Here is a 22,994-nt window from a genome sequence, read left to right as displayed (position 1 = left end):
GATATAATGCTAACGCCTTAATAATTGAAGAACACATTCTCAAAGATCAACACACCTTAAATTCTAATGAACATTTAACACTGGAAGGCATTTCAAATATCCAAAATAAATAAACAAAAACAACAGAAACAGCAAATAAAATAAATGACGAATTCTCCGCAAACAGAATTGTCCTTCAGAAGAAAAGAGCTGGTTGAGACCAAAGCAGCAGACTTTTTGTATCCGGTTCTTGGTAGAAAGAGAGAAAAGCAATAAGTCATGCAAATGGAAATCATCGAACTCGTTTTCATCTGTCATGCGATTGATTTGTTGCTTATTGCGACAGGCCATGCAGCAAGTTTTACGCGGTAGCTGTACGTTGCAGTGAGTTTTGCATAAAACACGCATGCCGCATTTCCAAAGTGTCGTCAGCTTCAGTGGACCAAGGTCGGTCCGAGAGTTTGGTCCCTCTGAAAAGCTCTTTCTGGCTCGTCTTTTGCCTCGAGCGGCTCGCTCAGTGTAAAGTTGCAGCAGCTCTGAAGCGAGGCCACCCACTTGTCCCGGTTTTCACGCTCCTACACTGACATTTAGAATGTGTGTGTAGCGTGCCGCTAGAGGACACGGGGAAACTTTGAGTTAGAGATTTAAAAAGCTGAGTGCCTCTCCAGCGATGAGTCGCTCAGGAAGGAAGGAGCCCTGCGCTTTTAGGGCCACATTAAAATATAAAGCTGTACAAGTTTGTCTGTCTCACGTCAACTTCAGCCTCTGCCTTCGCGCGCGTGGTCCAAACGTGTTCCTATTGGTTCAGCACTATTGATTTTGTCCTCCATTGATTGGGAGTCCAGTCAATTTTGCTAATGACTTAGGGCTAAGTGCTTTATGTAGGTTCACCCCAGCAATTAAAAGCTCTCTTATGTAACTATCTCCGCTATTTATTTATTTATTTTTAAAGAAGATTGTGGTTAGGAAATGCATTAGTGGGGTTAGTGTCTTTTAGCACACAAAACTATCCTTTTGTTTTTCTTGCTTGGTGTTTGGTGCGAAGTTACAATTCCTCACAAATGTGTTCATCACTCCTTGAACTTTTCTCATCGCAGGCACAAAATTCAAAGTTTTCCTGTCCTTTATATTATTTTGTTACAAAATATAATCTGAGGAATTTGTATTGCCAGAGAAATAACGCTATTGTGCTGTGGAGGCGGGGGGGCGGGGGGGGATTATTTTCTTCAGTTTTGATTGAGCAGTGATAATCCATCAGGATAAAAACTCTTTTTTTGTTTGTATTTTCTCCATCTAATCTGACTGACTTTGAGCTATTTTGCAAAACAGAATGGGAACAAATGGACAAATGTGAACTTTAGAGATGATGTAAATGCTTTTGAGACTTATGTTAGTACAACATTTTCAAAGCTTTAATGAACCTTGTACGTCAGATGATGTACTACTTAACAAATCAGTTACTATGTGAAACTCACAACTTAAACTTATGGGTTTTAATATTAATGCTAGAGCAAGGTATTGTATTTTAGAGCAGAAGCTTGCTAATAATGAAGAAGCAGTTTATCCCATTTTACATCATCAATATATATATTTTTTTAAATAAAAAAAACAACTTTGAGGATAAACTTGAACATAAGAATTTACATCAAAAGAAAACTATCCCATTAATAAAATGTTTCTTTGATGCATTTGATTTAAATTTATAAGCACTAAATATTTAGCGATTGATCACAAATGAGCAAATAGAAACTTCTATGCACCACAAATCTGGAACAAATCGTGAAACAGCCGAATCACCGAGTTCCTTTAAGTCTAGACTAAAAACAACCCACATGTTTAGAGTTGCATTTGTGCCACAATAAATGAAACTCTAACCAACAATTTGATGTGTAAATGACAACACTTGGGAAAAATGTGATGTTTCAATTGTTGATTTTTTGTGTGTGTTTTTATGATGTAAAACACGTCGAACTGCCTTGTTGCTGAAATGTGCGACACAAATAAACTTGACTGATTGATCGATAGAAGCAGAAACAATATTTGTGGTGTCACAGGGTTTTGTCCTCAGCATGTTAAAATTGTCGGCGTTTCGCCGTTTTTAGATTTGCAACCCGTTAGTCTGGATGTATTTACTGCGTATCAGAGCAGCGTCCTGCTGAGATGGACGACCAGCTGACGAACTGGAGAAGGAGCACAGAGCAGTTTGTCATGTGCCTGGTATGTCCAAGTCTGGTGTCCCCCAGGGGACACACGTTTGGGACTGCCAGGGTCGATAACGTCAGAACCACACCAGCTCGCCAACACTCATGTCCTATTACTGAACAACCTGTGCTTTTACAGGTTAAAGATGTTCTTAATGTAATCAGATTAAGGTGTAAGAAGTATGACAAAAACAAACAAAAAAAGATTTAAAATACTTTGTTGTTTTTAGACACTTGCTTCACTACTTTGACCAGTGCATTAGAAGTTACGGTAACACTTTATTTGAAGGGGTGTGAATAAGACTATCATGACACCATCATAAACATGACATAACACCTGTCATGAACATGAATAAGCCTTCATGAATATTTATGAATGTTGTCATAAAGCGTCATTCATTAAATTATGACACTTTTAATACAAAGTTGACATTATTCAAAATGACGTTGTTATGACAACTTGACATTAACCAAGAAATCATTACTGATATAAATTTGTTATAAAAGTATTACTGATACTGATTGCACTTTAAAAATTAGGTAACTTTATGTTATTAAAGGTAAAGTTTAAACAGTAATGATTTCTTGGTTAATGCCAAGTTGTCATAACAAAGACATTTTGAATAATGTCAACTTTGTATTAAAAGTGTCATAATTTACCAAATGATGCTTTATGACAGTCATAAATATTCATGAAGGCTTATTCATGTTCATGACATGTGCTATGTCATGTTTATGACAGTGTCATGACAGTCTTATTCACCCCCTTCAAATAAAGTGTTACCGAAGTGACATATATGCACTTATAATTGTTTCTGTCAGTTGGAGGATGTTACTGCCCGTTCAGTTAATCTGAATGCATGACTGGGTGTTAGTAGAAATAGCTGTGATGAGTTATTATTAACGTGTTTTGCTTTTGTTTCAGGTGCTTACGGTGTTGTTCTGAAGTGCAGACAAAAGGTAAGATCAAAACTTTGATCACATTCCCGTCCTTTATATTATTATACACATAAAAAAATGGTTTCAGAATGATTGCTTAATTATTACTTTAGGACAGAGGTTCCCAAACTGTGGGGCGCGCCCCCTGAGGGGGGTGCCGTGTCATTGCAGGGGGGGCTCGGGAAGCCGTCTGGATGAAAAACAAAAACAAAACATGAACACTGTATGCGCTGGGTTTTTAGAATGGCCAACTCTCTGTTATTCCTATGTCAGTTTGATACAGTAGAGGCTTCCACACTTCCCATATCTGTGTCACTTTTATCAGCAGTTAAAACTGTTTAATCCATTGTTAACATGTGGTAACCTGTTTTCCGAGCCGCCTTTAAACGCAACATGAGCGCTACGACGCTCGCGGTGGGTTTTCACCTGTGAAGGAGACCTGCTGCTGCTGGGCGGAGCTACGTAGGTTTGTGTTAGAATCACGGCAGCAAACCAGCAAAACGCAAAGAACTTTTCACAGTTTTTCCTCCAAACTAACCGACTGAGTTGAGTAAAGCTGTTGGATGCAGGTAATGTTAGCTAAAAGATGGCTTGCTAATGTTGGCTACCGATGTTGGTGTCTATTTTCAGCTACGTACATTCATTTTGCCCCCAAAAAAGTTGATGCCCCCTTCCCCCGTCACACGCGTCGTTTCAACCAGACAGCCATTTGTAATCCATAGGGGGGGCGCAGAAAATGTTTGGAAACCACTGGGGGGGCGCAGAAGAAAAAGTTTGGGAACCACTGCTTTAGGACGTCTGTCCCAATCAGGACTTTTGGTACATTGATACCTTGTATATGCTACAAAATAACACATTTCACCTGTATTACATGCTTTATGTTAGTACTTTTTAGATTAAGGATTTTGTAGATCTTTTTCTTTACAGGAACTGATAATTTTCCTCCAATTTGACCTAAAATAACATACCAAAATAAGGTTAACGAAGCTAAGAAAGCTGCTATAACATCTCATACCGTGTCACCTGAAACGCTCCCTTCTGAATCATTCATTCTGAACATATATTTGACTCCACACTTTAGGTTACATGCATCTTCATGTGAATGAACTGACAGTTTTTGAGATTATTTAAAGCTTTCACAATATCCTGTTTCAGATTTATTGGTTTGTTAAAAGGGAGCCATGCTAATAGTTTGCACAATCTCTCTCAATGATTCGTGGGTCCGATCTGGTCTTCAGTCATACTTTATCGAAGCACAACGCTAACCTTAGCACATTTAGTTTTTGTTCTAATATTATTCGTTGATAATGTGTTCCATGAAATATTTCAGTGCTGTTGCATATACTGTTGTGCAGACAATACTTTGTTTTCCTGATTCATAAACGTAGCACTTTTTATTGAACATCATAAATGTTAAGAGTAGAGTTTTGGCTGCTCTCTGCAGTTCTCCTGGGACACCTCTGCTGTCGTTAGCTCCTTAGTAAGGCAAGTGGCCTAAAAGTCACCAGAAGTTGCTAGATGACCTCATCACCTAATTTGCATAATTCACAGTGTCCCTGAAATTGCAACAGACGTCGTGGGAGAGATTAATAATATTTTGAGCGTGACAATAAGGGAGTAAAACCTCAATTTTATTTGTTTATCTACAAATGAACTTTCTTTTAGTTGATCGCCGATCCATCCATCCTCAAGTGATCAGTCCGTCACTTACTTGAGTCAATTGTTTATTTTTTCTCCATGATTTTCTATTTTTAGTATTCTTTGTCAGCTTTCCAATGGGGGTGTTTTTGTTTTCTTTTTAAACCTATGACCATAGTAGGTATTGACAATTATGTATACTCTTTTGTGCACCATCTACATTTCATTAAGTCGACCAAAAGGAGTCAAAAGAAATATAGTGATTTATTTTAGACAAAAAATATTGCACATTTTCATCCTGCTCTTTGCCAATACCCAATCTAGAAAGTTTTTATATATCGGACCGATACAGATATTAATATCGTATCGGTGCATCGCTAGTTATGTAAGATGAAGAATGTTTTGAGTGAGAGGCATTTAGAGGGTTCTGTGACCTGACCCATTAGTCTTGATGCAGGAAAGTACCAAAAGGCTTCTGAACGCTGGAATACTGGTTGTAATCATTTTGCATGAGACGGAGCTGCGCTCCGAAACTGTATCTTTTAATTTCCTCCTTCTGTTTTCGTTTCTGCCAAAATGGCTCCCGGTTCGTCTTGTTGCTGTTTATTTTGTTTTCGTGTCCCCGTTTTTCGAGAAGCAGGGACACAAACACTGCTGCATAAAAGAAAAATAGGAAGCCCATGAAAAGTAAGACAGCCCACACTGCAGTAACAGCCCTGTCATCTTAGCTCGTTTAAAGGAAGATGCCGTGGCAGAAATTGACAGCAATCCAATATGAGTGAGAGAAATTGCCTCCTACTTACAGAAATCTGTAAAAAAAAAAAAAAAAAAGGAGACAAAACATTTTCTCAACCTCCTTATTCAAAGTTCTTGATGGTTTTGTTCTCGCTCTGCAAACTGTTCGTCTGCCCTCATTACGTTGTCGAATCAGCGATATCACTCTGTGCCGCCGCATTTTTCAATGCCAGGGAGTTGAGTTTAAACCTAAGAAATGTAACACTTGTTTTTCAGCAAGCATTGTGAAACGATTGAGGAGAATTTGAGGGTGTGGGGGGTAAGGAAAAAAAGGACAGTGCCGGGGCAAGATAAAAAAAAATAAAGCCCTGTAATTACTGGGCTTTATTATTCAAATTGATTGATCACTCAGCCAGGCAGCTGCAAATGCCAATGTCTCCATTTTAAACAACAGGACGCAGATCAATAGACCTCATTTCGGTTCACACAGCAGATGGAGTCTGCTTTCTGCCGCGCTTCCTTTGTTGTGTTTACTTGGGCAAAAATCCATCACCGGCGATCGTGACGGAACTGTTCAAAATGTTAGAACCGAGTAAAGGCCCCTTCTGCTTGATAGCAAGACCATTTCTCCACTAAGTTCTGCCCTTCTTTGTCACGTTTTCTGTGTTTTATGGGGTGTTTAAAAATACACTGCCTCGTATAGGTGGCGTGTGAAAAGCATGCGGCTCAATTCTCTGGCCGCCGATCATTGTGGACCGCTGCCATCTGGAAAATCTTTGCATTGTTTGTGTGAATGAACTGCCACGTCTTTCTAAGAGCTAACTCGCCAGATCCGGCCTGCATAATTACGCGTGCACAAAAAGCACCGCAGAAATAGCACGCGCGCTTTCAACACATACAACCAGCTGAGGGTTAGCATTGCAGCACAACACGTGAGCCCACAGAGGAGGGTTCACGATGGACCAGGAAGAGCTCCAGACAGGAGAAGTGAGTTCACCACGTGAATCTGCAGCTGCTCGTCTAATCACAATGATTAGATGCAAAGAATGCGCGGATTTCGATGTAGAAGGGAAGCGAATACTCCAACACGTACTTTCAGCTGTTTCCTCCCGGTAATCCGAATCTATTTGCGGACGCCGCATCTGCTGCACGGGATGCGTGCATGAAGAGAGGATGCAGCTGGGGCGATTATGGCGTGAAGATGGGAACAGGACGAGGGGGCTGACGCCACAGCGTGGAGGGTTCAGGTGTAATCTTTTGATTGTCTGCCTGGTAGCCCTCGCTGATGCTCGCTAGTCTGGGCATGCTTTGGGTGACCAGGTCCAACAAATAATCAGATTTTCACACAAAGGACTCAGCTGAAAAAAAAGGGAGGGGAAAAAATGCAGTAGATAAATATTGCAATGACAATGTTTGTCGCGATTCATAAAAACAAACATCTTGCTCTCTCCCTGCTTCCAGTACTCTCTTGACTTTCAGCATTTTAGGTAAATCTTTGTCATATTCTGGGATGATATTGACATGAACAGTGAGAGTTAATAAATATATATAAGTGAAATTATTGCATTCATAGCTGTTCTTTTAAATATTAATGTTGCGCATACATACTACAATGATGATATATTTGTGATTCGTAGTGCTGCCTTACCAAAAGCATGTACAGATCAAATTCTAAAGCCTTGATTTGTTGATATATAATTTAGCAAAACATTTTTAAAGCACTAAAACTTTGACATTTTCCTAAAAGTAAGTCACTTTGTTTGCCAAAAGTAAAACAAATAAAGGAAGATGACGGCCTCTTAGGTAACAAAAAAAAAAAATCACTTTTGACAAAAAATTACATAAGCCATTATTTTAGGAAGGTGACAATATAGGAGAATTAAAAGAACTACATTTAACCTTTTTTACGATCTTCCTGTCTTTATGTACACTAGAAGCAGAGCTGATGTGTCATTGAGAGAGCAGTAGCTGTAAAGAAACGATGTTGGGGGGGTGAAGGGTGTAAAGAGAAAGAAGTATAGAGAGAATACAAGACAACACCCTAGAAGTCTGCTTCTACACATGCAGAAAGCGAGAGAGAGAAAACAGAAAAACAGAACAGTCCAGGATTTCTAAATGGCAACTAACATTTCTAAATCCAGTGTGTTGCATAACCAGCTAAGAAGCTGGAAGCTTTAAATGCTAAAAAAGAGCAGATGTGCAATCTGTTCAGCCTTCCTGTTATCTGCCAACTATGAATCTTCAATCTTTGTCACTCGCTAAAGTATGGTGCGTATACACTGATTAGTAAAATGACTGATTTTTGAGTTTCTAGCAGTCAAGCTGAGAATAGCGTTCTCTGTGCATCTCCATACTTTGATATGTGACAATTTCATGATTTAATACAAGTGAGGGCAAAACGTGTATAAACCTACTCTTTAACTTAAGCTTTGTTGTCTTGTTGCATGGCCCATTTCTTGATGTTTTCTTGAGAACATGCTGGCAGATTTCAGAATCTATCCTTCCTCTGACTTATATTCAGCAAAAAGAAACTTGACCTTTTAAAATAACAGTATTTTGCCAATTCACAATAGATCTTTAGGGATTGTTTCTCTAAATGATGTGTTTTTCAGTGCTACCCAGACATTTATTCAGTCTTCCACCATGGTGGACCCACAGAATTAGCCAATATAAAGGACAGAAGATTTTATTTGCATTGTGACTTTACAGACGGCAACACACTTTATTCTTGGACCTCTCTGTGTTGCTTGAATTTCCTTATTCTGTACAGAGTTTTCTCTTTTGCTCTAAATATTTCAGGAATGATTCTATAACCTTTGCATGCCTGCTGAATATCAGCAAATGTTTTTTTTTTTTTTTTTGAAGTCCTTTGAAATTGTGTTTTTGTTGTGTGATGATGATTCACACCCCGAAAAGTTTGACCTGGAGGTCAGACTTTGGTAGCTCTTTATTCCTTTAATGAAACGTGGCGCCCACTCACAATGACTGCCGTTCCATTGGTTTTTAAAACTTAAATGTAGTTTCAAGCTTGAACTAGTTACTAATCACGGAAGTTTGGATACTTTTGTCACAATAATATAACAATAAAAATTTGTTATAGTAGAGTCTGTTTGGTATAGCTTTATTCACAACAAAAATAAAGAACCTTTTTATGCTTGGGTGAGAGTTGATCTGTAATGATTTACGTTGAATAAAATTGAGTTCTAAGAAGCTTTTGCCTCCATATGCAGAGTAATTAGTGTTTACATCATTTGAACATGTTCACGTTTTGTCATGCTGCAACACAAAACTCGGTTGTGTTTTATGGGGATTTTATGTGGTAGTGCATCATGGTAAAGTGGAAAGAGAAGGACACACAGTTTAAAAAAAATTTACTAACCAAAATGAGAGCCATGAATTAAAACAAAGCTCCCAAGATGAGTCGGTATCTTCCAGAAGTTTCTGGATGGTACCGACTTCCCATCCGCCCAAAACAGTTCTCTTTGGGCGGATGGGACCAGTTTTTTATACTTATTTTTTATTTTTGGCTGTTCTTCCAGTCAAATTAGGTGAAGACTGTCTCTTTTTCATTACTTTTCTGGATTTAGGTTTGGACTTTGACTGGGCCATTCATAGCATTAAAATTAGCAAAGTGCCTCAGAGCATTTCTTTAGGACTTACTGTCGATGATAAACTAACTTGGAAACAACATACTGAACTTGTATGTAGAAAGACAGTAAAATCAACCTGTGTTTTGTGTAGAGTTTGTTATTTTATTCACCGGTCTTGTACGTTTACATGGTATGATAGCTCGATATATCCACATCTAATGAAACAATGTTTGGAGTGCTACATGTCAATAACATCTCCACACGAGATATAAGATTCTACTAATTCAGAAGAAATTTTTACGAATAATGACCTTTTCAAAGAGACTATCTTCATCTGCTCCTCTTTCTTTTAATCAAACTTAAGGTTTTGATTATATTTAATGTCAACATTTATTATAGATTTATTTTTATGTATTTGCCAATAGCTTTTCAAATCTATTGGCAAATAGATTTGAACAATTAAGCAAAATGCACTTCGGCATAGATGGGCTCTTTGGATGCATACGCTGAAATGTGTACTTTTGGAGTGACAAAAGTGCGAAAAAATATCTAGTATGAATACTTTTCCAAAGTGCTGCATTAAGGACTAATGTTTTCAGCCACTCAACCATTCCATCTATCCTATTGCAGAATCCATTTAAATATGGAGTTAAATTCTTTATGTGCTGAAAGTGTTACTTTGCACACAGATGAGATGTGGTCTCTTCTCACCAGAGCAAATTTTATCACAACTTTTTGGTGCAGAAAGTACCCAGATTAAAAGTGCAACATTCTGCTAAAGTACGTCAGATCAGGTCGAGCGCACTGGAACACGAGGAGCTTTTGTTTTACTCCTCATCTTTAATTGATATTTCTGTCAATGTAAATTATAGATACCAACAAAGAGGATCCGGCAATTCATTTGTGACACAAAGTGCTGTGAACTCTGTGTTTTGTGGTGACATTCTGGTAGGAAATGAGATGCTGCTAGATTTAAACATTGAGAATGTTGTTGCTAAGCATGGTTTCCAATGGAAATGCCAACATGCAACAGGAACGCACACACACTGAATTCTCGCTGTGTTGTAGCAGCCTGAGTGAAGAGCTGGCATGACCTCAAAGAAAATTATGTTGCTATGTGAAATGAAATAAAGGTTAATAACCTTAGTTATTAGCTAACTCTAACCCCATAAGGAATGGGATGTTCACTCAAAAAAAGGAGAACTATGAAAATGTGATGATTCCAACCGCCATCTAAAATCTGGTGAAACTTTTAAAATTTTCGTGATTTTTGTTTGCTTATATGACACGTATGTTTAGATTGTGTGTAAGGCTGGACGATGTGGCTGACAAACGCACCACAATAGAAGCGGTTCATATCGGACTTTATTGATAACTATTGATTTGTTTTTTTGTTTTAAATATCTGAAATACAACCAAACTGTTGCTGTTACCTTTTCTGTTTGTTCTACCATTTTCACTCCATGCCGTTGTTGTTGTTTTTTTTTTTTTAATTATTTTTAAGCAGTTATGAGGCACGGTGGTGAAGCCTTGAACTGCTGCTGCGCAAATTACCCAAAAGGGTTGTTGCTAGACTACCACAAGTTACTCAACAAGTTGTTGCTAGGCAACAAGTGAGCGAGTGAGTTCGTCGATGCCGTCCACCTTTCTTAGCTGGCCATGAGAGGTTGAACTGGTGAAGTCTTTCCTCTGCCTACATCCCCCAGAATGCTGTGCAGCCCTGGATTAGTTCAGTGACATTATTGAACATTTCATCAGTCATATTATCTGTTGATACTTATCAAAGCATGTAAGCAAAACTTTTTTCTTTTTTTATTGAATTTGAATGGAATCACGTGTCTATTGCAATATGTTATATTGTTATTGATTTATTGTCCAGATCTGGTTGTGAATGTAAAAACAAACAACAACAAAAAAAAACAAGTTTTGCATATATACTCTGGTAGAACTTTGTCAGTTCTCGATCACAGTAGATCACTTTCAGATCTTACTGATTTGTAGCTTTGAAATAAGAAATTGATCATTTTGAGGAGATGTGGTTCTGGAGCTTTGCTGTAATTAAACTTTAGCTGTTAGTCCCAGAAGTGATTCCAACTTTTTGCTTGCGTTAGTTTCATCTTGGTTTCAGTGACTCATGTTAGAAGTCCTGTTTAATCTGTGTACGTCACAGAACACGCTTCATTCATCAGACGTCTTTGCAAACATTTTTTTCCATTCACTGAAAGTATGTGACACACTTTTCAGCCGTCTCTCTGCTGTATGTTTGCATTTAAAACTGTCCTGGCCAGGTTCGGTAAATCTCAACCTGGCAAAATGAGACCCTTTGTTGGAATAAAAAGGCTTCTCTCTAGCAGCTAATCTAAATCCTGGCTAAGTCTTCGACACGGTCACTGGTGGTTCCGTAGCATGTGGCTGTATGTGAGCTGTTTAAGTGAGTGGGTAAACATTAGTTGGTGTGAGTATTTGTGTAAGCGTGGGACACCCCTTAGGAATGCACACGGCGGCACCCTGAATGTGCTGGGCCTCTTATGAACTCGTTCCCAAACCCACTTCGTATACGCAGACGTAAAACATTAACTGTTCCTCATATGCGTGCCATTTAGACATCTGTTAGGCCCTTTTGTTAGTTGGACTAAATGTATCAAACTGAGCAGCATGTGGAAGACCATGAGTGTAGCTGCAAAGATATTCCTCGGCTGATCTAAGCTGGGACATCCACCAGATTTCAGAATGTTTAATTGCGTCGTTAAAGTTTGTCCATCCCTGAAAAGCTGTCTGCCAACAACTAAAAGCAACAACCGCTGTAGATCAATATGCTATTCATCAATACATTTCCATGGGGACCCTGTGTATTTCAAATTTTTAAATATCCAACCTGAATAGTAACTTTACTTTTGGTTGACGTTATTCCTGGTATGTCTGGTTATGTAGAGTTTGTGGATTTGAAGCCACCAGATAACACACCTTTTGAAAACAACATCTACTTAGTGCAGTAGGGGTGGGCAATATCGACTTAAAGTTTTATCGTGATACTTTGTAGTGCTTTTGTGATAACGATAAAAGTGACGATAACAAATATTTACTTAATTAGGTAAATCTAGGTGTGGTTGTGACTACATGGCACCGCAATCAAAGCTCCACAAACACAAAAAACTGGACACCAGTCACGTACAAAGGTGTGATTTATATCACTAAACTGCACCCAGTAACTGCATTTAATCATATTTTCAAATTTATGAATGTTTACTTAGTGAAAAGAACATGGAAAAAATAGCAAAGCTGTCAATCCCAACGATACAGACAGTTTTTGAGGAGGTTTAGACATCTTTGTAATGTCTAAACCTCCTCAAAAACTTGAATTTATCATCACAACAATAAATCATCACAATGGTAAAATCATGTTAAAAATGTATCACGATAAATGATAAACAATGCTAAAATGCAGTACTGTCAAAAGTTCAGCACATCTAAATTAAATGAATAAATTACATGCGAGGTGATTCAGTGATTTGAATTGGCAATGCTGGAGCAGAAACGCATTTAAAACGTTTTGACAACTCAGACTAAACACAGTCATGAATCTATTAATTGTTTCTCATGATAAAGGTTTGCTGCAAAGTCAATGAATGTCCTGAATCTGGTTGAATTGTTTTTGTAATGACTTGGATTGATTTGATTCGAGTCTGGATCTGATTGGATATGAATTGGACCAGTCCAGTTGGTCCGACTTTTAATTGGACCAATTAAATTTTGTTTAAATTGAAGCTGTCACCGTATTAAACTTCGTTCAAGAGAAGTATACATATCAAGAGAGTTGGAATAAAAAGACAAACATATTTTTCTCACCGTCTGAAATTAAGTCACACTAAACTTTTCTTGTTTTAGCTTAGCTTGAATTTCCAAAATTATTTCTGCTTGCTAAATACAAGACAAAAACATTTTTAGAACATGTTTTGTAACTTTCCTCAAATTCAACGTTTTACATAGATTTTGGTCTGTAACAGGAAGCTTACAAAAAATGTAGGACACTTACAAAAAAAATAAAAATAAAAAAAAATGTTCTTGTTAAGTTTTCTGGGATTTAACAAATAGAAATAATTTTGGTAATTCCAACTAAGCTAGAAGAAGTAAAGTTTGGTCTGACGTGACTTCACAGTGAGAGAAAAAAAAATGCATTTGTGTCTTTCTATTCTGTTAATGTAAATATCTTGTTTCACCTGTATATATACACAGTTTAATAAAACAATGTAGACACTGTGTCATTAAGAAACACAGAGATGTGCATCCTGGTCTGTTGCGTGTGAGGACCCTCTCAGTTCACAGTGTGCATTTTAGCTGTCATGTTCTCAAGTCGTGCGTCTTGCTGCGTGCTCCTCACTGCTGATTCTAAATTGCATGTATGAGCATGCATAGTTGTAAGTGTTAGTATTATCGCTCTGACAGAGTGTCAACCTGTCCAGCGTTTCCACCGCCTCTGGATAATATTGGTATATATACTAGATAATAATTGCTGTTTTTTTTTTTTTAAGTAGCGTGTAGTGACTAAACCTCTAATATGTCACGCATGGTTACAATTAACTTGAATTTTGGCTGCAATGAATGCTATAAGCTACACATAACCAAAGCTATGTCCTTATGGGTTGGTTAGTTTCTCTTCCTGAACCTTAGTTATTATTTCATGTCATGTAGTGATGATGAGGAAGGACCTAAATCCAAGAGGAATGGATTGGTGAATGGCGATCCAGTGGGAGGGGCAAGAGACCATAGGGAAAATGTGCAAGGCAGAATAATCAGAAGTACTGAATATAGTAAAGGAAAACAAGTGAAGTTTAGTGTGATGCCAAAGAAATCTTCAAATCTTAAAGACTTGAAGCTCAACACCAAAGGTAAGTCATTAAAACACCAGCGGAAAAAGATTACTGCAATGTCAATAAAGATCCATCCATCCATCCATCTATTTTCTTTACACCCTTGTCCCTTAGTGGGGTCGGGAGGGTTGCTGGTGCCTATCTCCAGCTAACGTTCCGGGCGAGAGGCAGGGTACACCCTGGACAGGTCGCCAGTCTGTCAGAGGTCAATAAAGATGTTTTTCTTTTTATCATTGAGAAAACTCTAAAGAATTTTTCATATGCTGTTTAAATAAAAATGTACAGATATTGTTGTTTTTTTGTCCAGACTTTAAAAAACTGCTTACAGGAGCTGGTTGTTTTATTCTTTTATGAGAAATCTTTATCTCATTTCCTACCAAAATCACATTTCTTGTTTGAGGAAAAACTTGATAAATCTGAATCTTCCAGCTGTAGGAATAACTGTGGGCTTAACTGTTTGAACAAGCATGAAAAGTCTCCAATACGAGGGTTTAAAATAACAGCAACAGACTGTGGTTTGACGGTTCAGGCTGATGATATGCTGGCATGAAAATTAAAAAGAAAGAACATTAGTTCAAGTCGGACGGAAATACCTTTTGACAACAGCGCCCCTGATTTACATGACATGCAAGAAGAAAGAGACGCATGAGCAAGATCATCAATTTCGCTCAATAGGGGAGTTGGGACTTTAATTTACTAGCCTAGAAGAAAAACTTGGAAGACATTAATATAAACAATTTAACGGCTGACATGAGATAAGCAAGTCATTGTATGAGTTTAGCGGCGCATCAGAGCAGCAGAGACGACGAGCACATGATCACAAGTCACCCTATTATTAGGAAGTGAGCAAGAACATATGTGGCACATGCCAGAACGAGTCTGCAGGCTTCGCTCGCTCGTTGTGGTGAACGCTCCTGGCAGCTCCGCCGTGGCGTGGGGTGGTATTTTCCTGGCGCGGGTTGGGTTCACAGAACCCCCAAGGGCTGACGACACATGCCAGCATGAAGGCTTTCTATATGAACATGTTGAGCCAGTGAGGAAGCGGCGGCTCCCATCGAGCTGTGTTTTTCAGAATGATAGCGTCAAGTACAAAATATATCACATTACAAACTATATATCATAAAAAAAAAAAATCAGTCAGTGCAGTAAGTGTCATAATGGTGGGATTTTAAAGAGTTTTTGTATTAAAATGTATTCAGTGTTTATATCATTTTCACTTGTGTTAAATTGCTTTCAGCCTAAGGCGTATGACGAATGTGCATGCTAGCTTGGCGCAAGTACCTCTGCTGTCAGTCAAGTTGATGAATGGAGCACATAGAGATAAATGTTGTCTGGCTTTTACCACTTTAGAGATTGCCCTGCTCCTAGAAGTTTATAGGGCCTTTTGGAAATTCATTCAAATGTAAGATTTTTAGGCAAAAAAAAAAAAAGTTTTGTTTTTTGTTTTTTATGTTCACGTTCACGTAGGACCAGAACATTGAGGAAGAGTTGGTTTTTATTTGAGACTAATGGTGCATTCACACTAGCCCTATTTAATCCACTTTAATCGAACTCTAGTTTGTTTCCAGACAGTCTGGTTTGTGTGAATCGAACTCTGATGCAGACCAAAAAGGTGAACATTCACTAAATACCTCGGTCTTGGTTTGGTTGAAGTGAACTCTTGCGCGGTTTGAATACACATGTGAACGCAAGCAGACCCACAGCTGTGTTAAACACAGAAAGAGGACTACAGCGCAAGGCATTGTGGGTAAATACAACCAAAACAAATGTGGGTTAGGGTTAGGCTTTTCAAATGGTTTGGATGTTCAGTTGAAAATCTGTACTGTGTCAGCTGGAAATGTAACAAATGTTGCAATTTTGGTCCCCAGTGGAAAATTCAAATTTGTGGTCTGAATTTCAACTAAAACAAAATTTGCCTTATTTTATTATTACGACGCTATAACATAAAACTGTATTACATAAGAAGTATTCACCCACTTGGATGTTTTACCCTTCTTGTTGCTTTTACAAATCAGTCATGATCTACAAAAATATGGATTTTTTTTTCACCAAAAATGGAAATAAGAAGGTGATTTCTACAAAATAATGTAATCTAAATAAAACATTTATATGTATATCCTCAGGTCCTAATAATTTCTAGTTACAGTATGTTATATCCTCAGGTCTTAAATGTCGTATCCTGTACAGAGCGGTGTAGTTAAAGAGTTATTTCTGTTCCTTTCTGCTTCGTTCTTCCTCTCATATTGTTCCACTTTCCTCCCGTGAGAAAGAAGTCTTATAATTCCTCCAGTTTGCATTGTTTTTGTCTGCAGGTTTACTCTGTGATGAAAACAAACACACTACAATCTAAAATGAGTTATCATATACCGACTGGATCTCTTAATCTCAGAACGTTCCATGTGAGATCCAGTGAGTCACCCTCCATCTGTGGTCAACTGTTGTTTGTCCTGATCAAGAACAAGACAGGACGTTTTTATTTCAGCATCACTGGAAGCTATTTTTATTTCATAATCAGTCTCCCTTTTGCATCAAAAAAAAAATAAAAAAGGAGCTGATTCAATCGACGTAGACGCCGTTTTCTTCCAAATAAGCCATTTATGTAGTTGGAGGAGAGAGAGAGAGAGAAAAAAGGAAAGACTGCCACCTCCTTTGACGGGAGCAGTTATTTTTGCAGCCTGTGAGTAGAAACTGGGACAGAAGAGAGAGAAGGACTTTCACATCTAGACTTAAATGGGTTACCTTGAGTGGAAGAGTTGCAGACGAGTTCCTATCAGGAGTCTGTGAAAAAAGAAAAAAAGATGGCGAGGGGACTCGTGTTTGCTGTCTGTGTCGTGAGGTTTTGCTTGTCCCCTGAGAGACTCGAGCTATTTAAAGTCCGTCTTACGCTGAGGCCTAGCCCACTTGTTGATGCAGCCTGTTGTAGTGGTAAATGCAACCAAAACAAAACGGGTGAGTCTAGCAGGGGAAAATGGCTTGAGGTCTTTCGCTAAAGACAAAGGAGAAATCCTACAACCGTTAAAATCTGACGCTGCTCCATTTCTATTTGCATTTTGTCAAGACGGACGTTTTTGTGTCATTTCCTTCAGTGGTTCTTGTTGTAGCGCCACCACAGGCAAGGAGGGAAACAGGTTTTTCAAATCGTTTGGATCGTTTGACACATTGCAACGTGAAAGAGTACCACACCATCTGAAAATATAACAAAAGTTTTGGTCCTCGATCGAAGCGAGTCGTCTCGACTATCGGGCCAAGAAAATACTAATCAGCCTATGAGAGGCGATGAGAAAGGTGTTCAACCCTTATTTTGCAGTGAAGAGGCAAAACTTTGTGTGTTCAAAGATACATGAATAAATGTTAAACTGGAGTACTTTGTTAATAAACCGACCCATCATGTTGCTTTAGCAGAAACTCTGGTACAGATGTTGCCAGCTGGGATGCAGATGGAGGAACGTAGAGAGAAACTGTAGAGACAGGCGCTGTGCTGCAGCAGCCCCAGCTGCTCTGAATCCACCCATCACTGTCTTTGTGTATTTTGGTTTGAGAAACCATGCTGTAACATCAGCACTGCATCAGATAAGAATAAAAATAAGCAGCATATGGTTTCCCCATAAACCCAAACTTATTCTGTGCCTGTAAATTAAAACAACACTGTCATTTCCATGTTGTTAGTACATCATCTTTTCTGAATGAAATTGTTCCGCATGACTGTGTTTTGTTTTGTTTTTTGTTTGTTTTTTTGGCATTGTTGTATCAACATTGTGATATTGTTCAAAACTAAAAAGACAGATATGGTTTCAGTAATCATTTGAAGATGAGTGATATTCTGTTAACGCTGACAGATCTGGATCTAAACGGAGTAAACTGCTCCAGCTGAGAGGAGTTTGTCTTAGTTGAATGAAAATGTAAAATCATAAAAGCCATCAGCAGCTGCTTAGCAACAATAAAGCAGTAACGTTGTGATTATTTCAGCGATATAAACTTGTCACAGAGTGTGTGGCCTTTGATCACTGTTTATTATCTATCTGGGAAGCTCTTGAAGCTACGCACCAATCAGTTTCAGAATTTCTAAACTCCAGTTTTTACAAAGTTTTGACCTGGCAATTTGGGGCAGTTCAGGTTTCTCTTTTAGTAAATGTTTATAATTAACAGAATTATTTTTTTTTACTTTCCTGCTGTGTGAGATCAATAATTATGGGAAGAATGGTTCAGAGCGATTTATCGCCCAGGTCTTTGACATCTGGGCGATAAATTGATTTTATCGTTAAATCAAATTTTCAGTTTTTGAACATTTTATTTTTGGAAATTTGGGATTTAAAATTTTTTTTTTACCAATACACTCCTTGATTTTCTATACTTCTATAGTTCTTGTTTGTTAGCCCAAAAAACAACCACCATCTTTTTTTTTTGTTTTACAGCTTCTATTTATTTTTGATCAACTAACTGAAGGATTAATTGAAATAAAAGCCTATTTTTAATATATTTTATATCAATTGTATATTTTTAAGGAAAAAATTATGAGAAAAAAATATTGATTAAATTGGAATTTGAATCGTAATTCTGAGATTTTATTTTTAAGTTTATCGCCCGACCCGAGTAGCATCTTTTTACAAGAGACGAGAGACCCCCTACCTTTCATTTTAAGATTTCCAAATGGCTGCAATATTTCCAAATCCCTCATGTTCCATAAGAGAGAGACTTAAAATATAAACAAACCAAGATTTACCTCCAATATTAATGTTTAAAGATTTGTGAAAAGGTGCTTTAGTCTACATGAACTGCCTTTTATGTCGTCAGGTCTTGTTACCTTTGCACTGGATTTTCATGCAGCGCCTTGTAAAAGTATTCACATTTTGCCACAAATGTGGATTTTATGTGACAGTTCAGTACAAAATGGTGCATTATTGTGAAGTAGAAGTAAAATCGTGAAGCTCTGGCCCAGTCTCAAGTCTTTTGACGCCTCTAACAGGTTTTCTGTCCATCACTGCCTTCTGTTTAACTCCACTCAGATTCTTCCACATTTCCACTGTGTGTTTGGTTTTATTTTTTCTTTGTTCAGACATCACCGATTAGAAAGTATGCTTTGTCTTTGTAGGGACAGATTAACATAGTTCATATTTTTGAAGTGAGTTAGTAAATCTAGCAGAGCATTCGGTTTGACTCCAGGGGCTGAATCTTTACTATTCAGGTCATGGAAGAGTGACAGAGTTTTTATATTAAATAATAATCCAACCCGTTTGTTTTTTTTCTCCCTCATAAATTAACCACATGGTCTCCCACATGGGAATTCCCCAAGATCTTAGAATAAATTGTTCTACAAAAAGGGTCAGAGCATCTACACTGGTCCCTCAATAGGTGTGTGAATTATTAACAAACGTAGAAAACCAGTTTGTCTGGCATGAGACGCTCGTCTGTTGAGATTAGCGAGCGAGACGTCTGCAGGATGTGCTTCCTGGCTGCAGCTCGTTCTACGGTTTGCACTTGAAGCAGAAATAGCCTCAACTGTTACACATAGATGATGTAATGTGCTTCGTATTGGACCAAATGAACTGGACATATGGGGTTTTCAAGGATTTTTAAAGTGACTAGCTGTGAGGTTTGGTTGGTTTTCTGGAAATGAAAGGTGAATTTTGGTGCGTCATGTGACTCAAACCTTAGACATTTTGGTTGTGTGATACGGAGCATATACCTTTTAATTGTCCGATAAAAACAGAAATGAGCCTGCAGTTTTAGAGAATGAATTTAATTAAATTTGTTTTTTGGTGATCTCAACACTAGGCTTTTTTATAAATATATCAAAAATGTCATTAGAATTGATTGATTGTGTAAAATAATTTAATTAATTCAGTGTAGAAAGGCATATACTACCTTAATTTGCATGCATAAATATAGTAGCTAAAATACTTGGCATGTACTCTAAAACTTGCTGAGTTTAAAACAACCCACTTAAGGTCATTTTGCTAACCTAGCTCTGCATGTGTTAGCCTGACTTTTGCCTTCCTACACAATTTTGCTTGAGTGTCGTCTTTCTTCAGGGCTCGGTCTGGGAGTTCAGCGAACAGCTATTTGGAGAAGCTGTAAATGATGACATTGATTTTCTGCGCTGTTTTAGAATTGCCTGTAGTTTTAGCAATGGCAGCGGAGGAAGTGAACGGAGCCGTTCAATCCATGTTGGCCACGCTTCCAAATGTTGAATTAACATCGACAGCCGCCTTGTCTAGCTCAGCATTTCTCTCTGCACATTGGAGGATGGTTGTTTCTGATAAGCGTCATAGCATTGAACTGGCGTGTTACATTACGTCGCGGCTAAATGTTAGCATTAGGGTTGATTTAACACAAGAGGGTTAGCCCCAGCATGCTAGTCTCGACTTTTACATTCCATACAATGGTTTTAAGAATTATTTTTGTTGCTTGCTGTGTTGTTCTGGTGGCGGTCTGCAATGCTAAATGGAAGTACGTCCTGGGCAGGATGGTAGTCCGTCACTGGACAACACAGACACACCAAACAATTATTTAGCGGCCAACTGATCCATCCATGTTTGTCTTTCAGAAGAAGACAGAATATCCACTGATAATATGCAGATGCAACACAGACAGGTTCCTAAAAAGATTTAAACTGATGACCTTGTTGTTGTGCATAAATAATGCAAAGGATTTTGACACCATGGGGCATCAAATTTAAGAACAATGAACTCGACCACCTCAGGTTGTCCGAATTTAACTTATTCACAAACAACTGAAGCAAAAAGTAGTACTGACCATATGATCAATGTTTTGGTCAAAATGTGAATATTAAATATCTATAGCTACCACAGTTCAAGTGTTACCTAGCACAGCTTGCTAACACTAGCACAACAGCTAGCATTGTCCATTTTTCTTAGCATGAAAATGGCTAATGGTATAGTTATTAGGCAAAATATTTTTACATGAAAGAAAATCTCTGGGTTTGAGCTTGAATCTGTAGTCTGCGGTGTGATTTAGTGACCTGCAGACTAAAGACCTACGGTTAAATTTGGGGGGAAAGTCTTCCTCTGTGACTCCTGTTATGACTGAACATTGTCATGTTTTCACAAGTCATGAATCCCTTCCACAGCTCTTTGCTTTTCCTCGTCCTCTTCCTTCATTGTGAACTAAGGTCATTTAAACAGGCCATTGAGATTGCCATTATCGCACAGCATCCTTTCACCATCTTGCATCGTCTTACTTAATGGTGTGGAACTATTCAAAATTATCGTCTGTGACGAATAACGAGGCTCCTTCTGGTCTCTTCTTCAGCCCAACAAACTGGGTCATAATTTCTGACCCAATATTTGGTTAAAATTACCCAGCTGTTGTCCCCGGCAACATAAACCCAACATTTGGGTTACAGAAATATGACGTATGAACACAAACTTTCACCATCATTTTTCTCTCTCACATTAACAGGTGTGCAATCATCTCTCTTCATTTAATTGGAACTTACAATTAAGTTTGTACTTCACCCTTATCATTAATGGTGTGATAGCCAGCTTAAATGTTTTAATGATACAACATTTTGGAGTTTTAAAATGTTAGAAATTGCTCTGTGAGGCATTTCAATGAACAGAAACATGGAAACGTTACATGAACGTTTTTATGAACGTTCATGGAGCGTACATGCAGCACATAATGTGTCACATACTGCTCGTAATGTATTATGAGCAGTACAGCTCATATGATGTGATCCAAGCTAAGTCTTGTTTTTCAGCCTTGCTGTGCTGCTGCAGCACATCCATTTAAAGCCCGGTGTTTCAACGTGCCGCATCCAGAAATCTTGATTGCTTGTTGCCTACTGAGGAAGTCTATTTTTTCCTCCATTAGTGAGTAAAGGTTGGATAAAACACAGGTTATTTCGCTGTTCCTCGTTTCCTCTCTCAGCCGGGCTTGCATAAGGACAGCGCAGTGATGCATACGCAGCTCTGACCCCGCAGTGTGTCGTCTTATATCTCTCAGAGTCGGTAGGAGGGCTCTCTGTTCTCCCTGATCCGAGCTGGAGCGATCCGGTGCTGCCGTTGGCTTCGTTTGGAGGGAGGGATGGAGTGCTGAACTGGAGCACAGCTCTGAGCCACAGGCAGAAATACCATGTCTAAATAGGACATGTCGAGGAAACGGGGCTGCTGGTGGTGGGGCACAGAACTTTGTGAACCGATAACAAGAAGTGACTTTAGATGACAGAGGCAAACTGCTGGCATTACCTCATGTCTGCAATACCTACGACAGACAGGAACTATTCATGCTGAACTGTCATTAGCTGTCTGTTTCTGTACCACATTTCTTCTGTGAGGGACATTTTAATTTAAAGCAATGTCTGTTTAATGTATTTCCATCTGTGCATCGGGTGTTGTTGAAAAAGACAGTTGTCTAGTTTCGTTTTTCCTGGCCATGCACTCATGAGCACAGCACAGAATTTATGGCTGGTATATATAACCCTGGTGGCAAATCTAGACTTTTGCCACGCAGTAAACCATTTGCTCCACTTTGCCTGTAAAGGCACATTATCATGCTTTGAACGCCATAAAGTTTAATGAACCATATTTCAGCTGCCGTCTGTGCAGCTTTCCCCTCACACTGGCTGTTCTCAACTGTAAAGCTACAGCAGCGAATACAGTTTCTTCCATCATGGGTTGCTAAACGTCCAGCTGACTTAAGGTGATAGAAGGTAGATCAAAAACTGAACGTGTGTAGCTCAGTTTGTCAGGGACGCCAATGGCAACCATTGATCAGAAAGAACCGTTAGCCAATACGGATTGATAAATATGATAAATAAAAATTTATCATATTTATCTAATATGATAAATGCTGGTAAAAAAAACCACTTTTTGTTTTGTTTGGTTCCAATGCCCTTGTTGTAACTGTATATGTCATATGCAAGGACAAACAGCATTGATTTCTCACAGAGTGTATTTTCTTTCTAATGCAGGAAACCAATGAAATTGTGGCTATTAAGAAATTCAAGGACAGTGAAGGTAAAAAAAAAAATTCCAGTTAAGACTATTTGTTGAAATTCTTGCAAAACATAAGTTCTATCCTAT

General features: G+C 38.3%; 1 protein-coding gene across 2 annotated transcripts in view; it reads left to right on the top strand.

Annotated features, from left to right (window-relative positions):
* Positions 1-22,994, top strand: part of LOC106942253 (cyclin-dependent kinase-like 5) — a 58,528-nt gene that overhangs the window by 5,831 nt on the left and 29,703 nt on the right. For both annotated transcript variants that reach the window (XM_015025602.1, XM_015025526.1), the window contains exons 3-4: positions 3,106-3,140; positions 22,883-22,928. In XM_015025602.1, coding sequence (XP_014881088.1) covers positions 3,106-3,140; positions 22,883-22,928 — 81 coding nt within the window. The remainder of the gene's footprint in view (positions 1-3,105; positions 3,141-22,882; positions 22,929-22,994) is intronic.

The sequence above is a fragment of the Poecilia latipinna genome, unplaced genomic scaffold, assembly GCF_001443285.1.
Source record: "Poecilia latipinna isolate Pla-1442-1.1 unplaced genomic scaffold, P_latipinna-1.0 Scaffold7, whole genome shotgun sequence".
NCBI lineage: Eukaryota > Metazoa > Chordata > Actinopteri > Cyprinodontiformes > Poeciliidae > Poecilia > Poecilia latipinna.
Note: the sequence above shows the minus strand (reverse complement) of the source record. Positions and strands in the feature narration are given on the sequence as shown.